Raw genomic sequence first — 5,420 nt, forward strand, 5'->3', positions numbered from 1 at the left:
GAAGCTTGGACGTTATTGTCCCAAGATGCTTCTAGGGGAATGCATTAGGTCAACGTGATCGCAACATCCCAAAGACTGTGTTATGGCGACGATACCCAAGACGACATAGCAGGCTCGCCGTGCCCACTCTAAGGTGAAGATGATGAGGAAGAGGAGGCAGATGGAGACCTTGGTCAGACCTAGGCTGAGGACGTAAAACAGGAGCGAGAACCACCACGCCTATATGGGTTGTCAGAAATTTCGTTTCACTGCTTGCGGGCGTCGGCGTCCGAATACCTCTCCTCTCGCGGTGTTATCGTTCTTGTTGATGTCCCAAACGTGTTTGCCCTTTCCATATTTGACTTCTATAATTTGCATGTGAGTATTTAGACTTCCTCGGATCGAATCATGTCGTGTTTGGCAAGGGGAGACCAACGTTCAGCGTTACTGATACACATGCCCAACGCCGCTATCTGTTCACACGTCGTTAGGAACCGCAAGCCCACTAGGTTCGGAACCAAGGGGTGCCTACGAGTGAGGCGGCGATGAACCAGTCCGCCGCGCCGAGAGCACGCACGATCCTTGCGCGAGTCCAAAACCTGAGCAGAACGAAGACGAGGGCGATAGCCCAACTCACAAAGTTTGCTGCGATGATGTTGGGGCCGAGGTCGTTATGGTCTAAGTCGGCCATGGAAGCGCCGGAGTGGCCTCCGGGCCCTTCTGGCGTTCCCGAACCCATCAAGTCTGGTGGAGCATCGGCGTTGTGGGCTCAGAACCCGGGCACCTTTCTTGTTCCTCCGCCCCTGAATGCCGCGGTTGGCCGGTATTACGTCGGCCGGGAACCTAATGAGTCGAAGGCTACTTCGTAACCGGGAACTAACTATTTGCCGTCATGGAAGTTCACAAGTTGCTTATGGTGGTCGTTTTGACATGAGGTTTTCCAAATAACTCCACGCGGGGGGGAAGACGAGAGAAACTTGACCGCTCCTGGCGGCAGCCAACGGGTTACGACTTTGGCATGGACGCGGCAGGGCCCCGAAAGTTCCGGGCCGATCAGTGGTGATTGCGCTGTGCGTGGCGGCCGGATTTCGCATCCGGGCACCAACACATTGCTCCACAGCCGCGGGATCGCGTAATGGGATGTCAAGGGTGTCAAGGGGTGTCAAGGGGTGTCAACCCCCAGGCCTTCTTTGTTTGGAAGTCGTGGAGTACGAATAGGGAGGCGGACCATGCCACCATTGTCGGAGTTTTGTCCGTGAGGGGCACTGCGTCGAATCTCGAGACCAAGAATTCGTCCGTCAATGGTGACTCGCATTTGTCGATAATTATCTACAAGTGGCTAGTATTCTGCTGAGTGCACGGCCGGAATCGAATGGTGAGTGACACATTCTTGCGCCCCGCGATTCTCAAACCACTTATTTGCGCGGGCGACCTGGCATCTTGGTTCCCCGAGTGGCTGGAATGCTTGAAGCCAAGCCTGACTGACAGGCATCTCGTCACAAATGCCTGTCACCGGTGGGGGGAATTTTCCCAGGCAAGCCAAGGCAACGTGACCATGTGTTGGACGTTATACGGGTTTAACGAATATTGGCACAGCGCAGGACACGGGGTTCATTGGGGTCGAAATTGAATGGGTTCAACTGATTTCTTGATTGATGATTCTCGCAGATTCGGAAGCCGCCTTTTCTCTGTCCCCAATTCGGGTCTGGTGCCTGGGGCTTACCAAGGTGGCCTGAGGCAGTCTGATTACTCATCCTTTCCAACACCATGCCTCGAACATCCTTCGAGCATTCGATTCCTTCGACAGCACTCGACAACCTTGATCGAGGCCCGCCGATTCTTTCCGGAGCCGTGTCGGCGGGATGCGATGCAGAGATTGACGGAAGATCCGAGACGATCACGGTTCGTACGTGGACTTGTGTCGGGTTTGCGAGAAGTCTGAAGATGGGAGCTAGAAACGGTCTTTGGCACTTCATCTTTCTCCTGGTCTCCTACATCCGAACAGAAGGCTGAGTTAAGGCCTGTGCTTGCACTATCATTTGGTGTTTTTATGCAGAATTTGATGCCCGTGCTCCTGTCCCTGCTGTTGTCGTTGTGAGGCCACCGGTTACAGTTGCACAGCTTTTAAAGATGATCGAACGGATTGCCGTGGTTTCGATTGCCGCCGCAAAATCCAGTTGGTGCCTTGTACGCCAGTTGTCTCGATAGCGAAATGGAAATTAGGACAGCAGAGTTGCTTGGGCGAGTCTGACGGCGTTCGACTGCGGAGGAATGTCTTGGAAAGCTGGCTCTGAGATTATCACAACAAGGTCCGATGGTGTAGTTGGTTATCACGTCAGTCTAACACACTGAAGGTCTCCAGTTCGAGCCTGGATCGGATCATCATCGGCTGCCCAAGCTTTGCGAGGAATAACCTCGTGGAGCCGCACACTTTTTTAGCGGATCGTGGGTTGCCGGAGTGGAGTCGGTGGAGGCGTACTTGTGCGATACACTCAGCATGGCTGCCCCACTAAAATTTCCAATGCCGCGGGGCACACCGAGCTTCCTGTAACGACCTCCTGCAGAAGTTATCACATAACCTGAACGTTTTCTATGCCAACCCCCCCAATCTAGTTTTAATTACTGCCACGATCTTTAGACACATACCTTAGATCGGTAGCTCACCCAATGTCGTCAACCCACCTGCCTCCAGGCGCATCCGCCGCGGACGATGACGATCCTGTCGTTGCGAGCTACTCCGTTTTCATCAAGCCGACCCTCCCCGAGCACCGCAATCTCGTCGTCCTCCAATACGTAACAAAAACTGCCCAAGACCCTGCCCAGATCCGCGTACCACGAATCAGCGAGCTGCGAACAAAGCCCGACACCGGCATGTACGAGGTCGACGTGCCCATCGACACGACCGAGGCCTACGACCGGGCCAAGGGCATGGTGTGGGGCACCGCCTTGCAAAAATCCATAGAGACCAAGAAGGGCGGTAGCCTGGGTCTCGCCGGCGGTTTCAACATGGTTGCGACCGCCACCGGCGCGAGGGGCCGCCGAGGCGGTGCGGGCGCCGACGACGAACCCCTCCCGACCACCTGGGCCGAAGCAGCGCGGCAGGACAAGGTGCTGCGCAACCAGACCTACGGCGGCGTCCGCAGCGCCGAGGAAGAAAACACCCGCCACATGATCGGTGTCTTTTCAAGGGAGTAAGCATTGACTTCACGCCCCTCCCCCCAGCGGATTCACAACCCCCCCACTAACCACCCACCCCCCCTCCCAAACAGAGAACCTACACTCCCTCCCCGTATACTAAGTCGTAAAGCCCCGTCCCCGACCCCCACCAACCTCCACGCCTCTAAAGAAACAAGGAACGTCTTCTGCCGCGGGCCCCGCCAGCGGGAGGGGGATGAAACCAACCACCCCGGTGGCGGCGACAAACCCGGCGCCGCAGCAGGGGCGAGGGGCGGCGGCGGGGGGCGGGCGATCCACATGACGATCAAGTCGGCGATGGACGCGGACGGCGGGGTGGCGACGGGAGACGATGGCGGACCGGCTGCGCAACGTGCAGACGGAGGCGTGGCGGCGCATGGAGTGGGTGCATGACGAGGCCGAGCTGGCGTGGGAGGCGTACAACGAGTGCTTGCTGTTGCGGTCGGGGGGCGCGGGGGGTGGTGGTGTGAAGGAGGGGGTTGATGAGGAGGGGAAGGGGAAAGGGGTTGCTGGGGTTGAGGCTGGGGGTGGTGTGGTTGATGAGAGTGGCGCGGCGGATTTGGTGGAGAAGGTGTCGTGGTTGAAGACGGATTGGGGGGAGCAGGAGCTGCTACGGGGGGTGAGTGGGATGGGGGGAGCCGTCGGGGAGAATGAGAAGGGAGATCCGAAGGAGGTAGGTAAGGGGAAGCAGGTGGCGGTGAAAATGGAGGAGCAGCAAACTGAGGGGCTGAAACAGGCTGGCCGGGCTGGTAAGGGTGCAGCGGGCACCTCTAGCGATGCTGGTGCCTCCGCGAGGAGGAGTACTAGGAGAGGGGCGACGAAGGGTAATGCAATGGAGATAGACTAATGGCGATACTCTAGAAGATGTGTATGACTAGTGAGCGAGCTATTGTCAGAAGCCGGCATTGCTACGAGTTTTAACTGTAGCATACATGTTGCACAATGGATGCGGGTGTAAAAAGTATAATTACTGCAGTATGAGATGTAAACAAGGAAAATGCTCCGATTCAATGTCCCCCCTCACCCATGTGCAGATATCCGCGTACAAGATCAATATGTTGCTTTTCCCCCGGATTCGCCCACTTCGTGGGTTCGACAGTAACGCCATACATCAACTTCTCAGACCCCAATTCGACTCTGATGAGATCTTGAATCAACTATTTTACCCGTTCGACAGTCATCCCTCCTCGTTAGCGTCATTGCCAGCCACCCATAATTGGATAAACTTTAGGTGTAGATGCTCATTTCATCTACGGTCTTATCGCTATGTTTGCGTGCTGTGTGCAAAATAATTACTGAAGCAGCTCAACATCCAGGCCGATTGAGCGCATGAAGAGGTTGACGTTTTGGAGACGCTGGGCGGCCAAGTCCTGAGGAAGTGTGTTGGAAAGCGCGACGGTATCCATCACACGGTCCTTGACAGCCAAGACCAGCCTCTGTTGCTGGTCAGGGCTGGCGCCAATTCCGAGCGCGGCTAGGAGCTGCCAGACGTAGATGTCGTCGCCCGCGGTAACGGGACCGGGGAAAGTGTGAGGAAGTGAGGGTTCGATTAGGTCGAAGAATTGCGTGTGAGTAGCATCCCTGGGAATGATTAGCAGGCGGAAGATAACAAAAAGAAGAGGTCACGTACCACGACCGCCAGGCCTGTTCATTACCACCTCCACCGTGCTTGATAATCTCGGCGCGGCTCAAGATCATAGTGAGCATGGAAGCGCCAATTCTGCTCTTGGAAATCACATCGACGTTGCGGGTGCAGACAAGGCCGAGCATGCCGGCAACAAGGTCCACGTCGAGTTCGTTCAAGATGGTGAACAGGGTCGACATGACGGAAACGGAGAAGAGCTCCACGTTCTCACGCATGGCAGCGTTCAACTGCATCGCCTCAGGCGTCACCTGAGCATTGCGCACAACCTCGAGGTTGTCAAGGTTCACGAGGATAAGCGTGAGGATCGTCGTGCGCTGCTCATGGGTAAGGTGGCGGGAAATACGTTGCATTGCCTTCATGCCCTTGGTGTATGAAAGGAGAGCAATGAAGGGATGAACACGACCGTTGTCCGGATGATCATGGATCCGGAGGCAGTCCCAGAGCTTGCTGTTGAGAATTTGCGCTTCACTATTCCAGGTAACAAATTTCTGGATAGCCTCAGTATCGGCATCATTTGTAGGAGGTGGCGGCATGTTTCGGTCGTTGTCTTCCATTTGCATAAGCGTTGTATAGATGCGTTCGATTGACCGCAGGTCAGACT

General features: G+C 55.8%; 3 protein-coding genes and 1 non-coding gene across 4 annotated transcripts in view; 3 read left to right on the forward strand and 1 right to left on the reverse strand.

The window, feature by feature from the left end:
• Positions 1-1,746: 1,746 nt before the first annotated feature.
• On the forward strand, positions 1,747-3,174 carry CHGG_04125 (uncharacterized protein; the record flags this gene model as incomplete). Its single annotated transcript, XM_001223338.1, has 3 exons — positions 1,747-1,885; positions 2,036-2,155; positions 2,618-3,174. 3 exons carry the CDS (start codon positions 1,747-1,749, stop codon positions 3,172-3,174), a joined length of 816 nt encoding a protein of 271 aa, XP_001223339.1.
• Positions 2,288-2,361, forward strand: CHGG_11300. Its single transcript has one exon. It is a non-coding gene; the product is annotated as a tRNA-Val (tRNA).
• Positions 3,175-3,505: 331 nt separating the features above from the next.
• Positions 3,506-4,021, forward strand: CHGG_04126 (uncharacterized protein; the record flags this gene model as incomplete). The annotated part of the gene is made up of 2 exons (XM_001223339.1): positions 3,506-3,793; positions 3,911-4,021. The coding sequence occupies 2 exons, from the start codon at positions 3,506-3,508 to the stop codon at positions 4,019-4,021; spliced, it is 399 nt and encodes a 132-aa protein (XP_001223340.1).
• Positions 4,022-4,466: 445 nt separating this feature from the next.
• Positions 4,467-5,420, reverse strand: part of CHGG_04127 (uncharacterized protein) — a gene marked incomplete at both ends in the record, with an annotated part of 2,651 nt that continues 1,697 nt past the window's right edge. Inside the window, 2 exons of the mRNA XM_001223340.1 lie at positions 4,467-4,755; positions 4,805-5,366. Coding sequence (XP_001223341.1) covers positions 4,467-4,755; positions 4,805-5,366 — 851 coding nt within the window. The remainder of the gene's footprint in view (positions 4,756-4,804; positions 5,367-5,420) is intronic.

The sequence above is a fragment of the Chaetomium globosum genome, genomic scaffold (assembly GCF_000143365.1).
Source record: "Chaetomium globosum CBS 148.51 scaffold_4 genomic scaffold, whole genome shotgun sequence".
NCBI lineage: Eukaryota > Fungi > Ascomycota > Sordariomycetes > Sordariales > Chaetomiaceae > Chaetomium > Chaetomium globosum.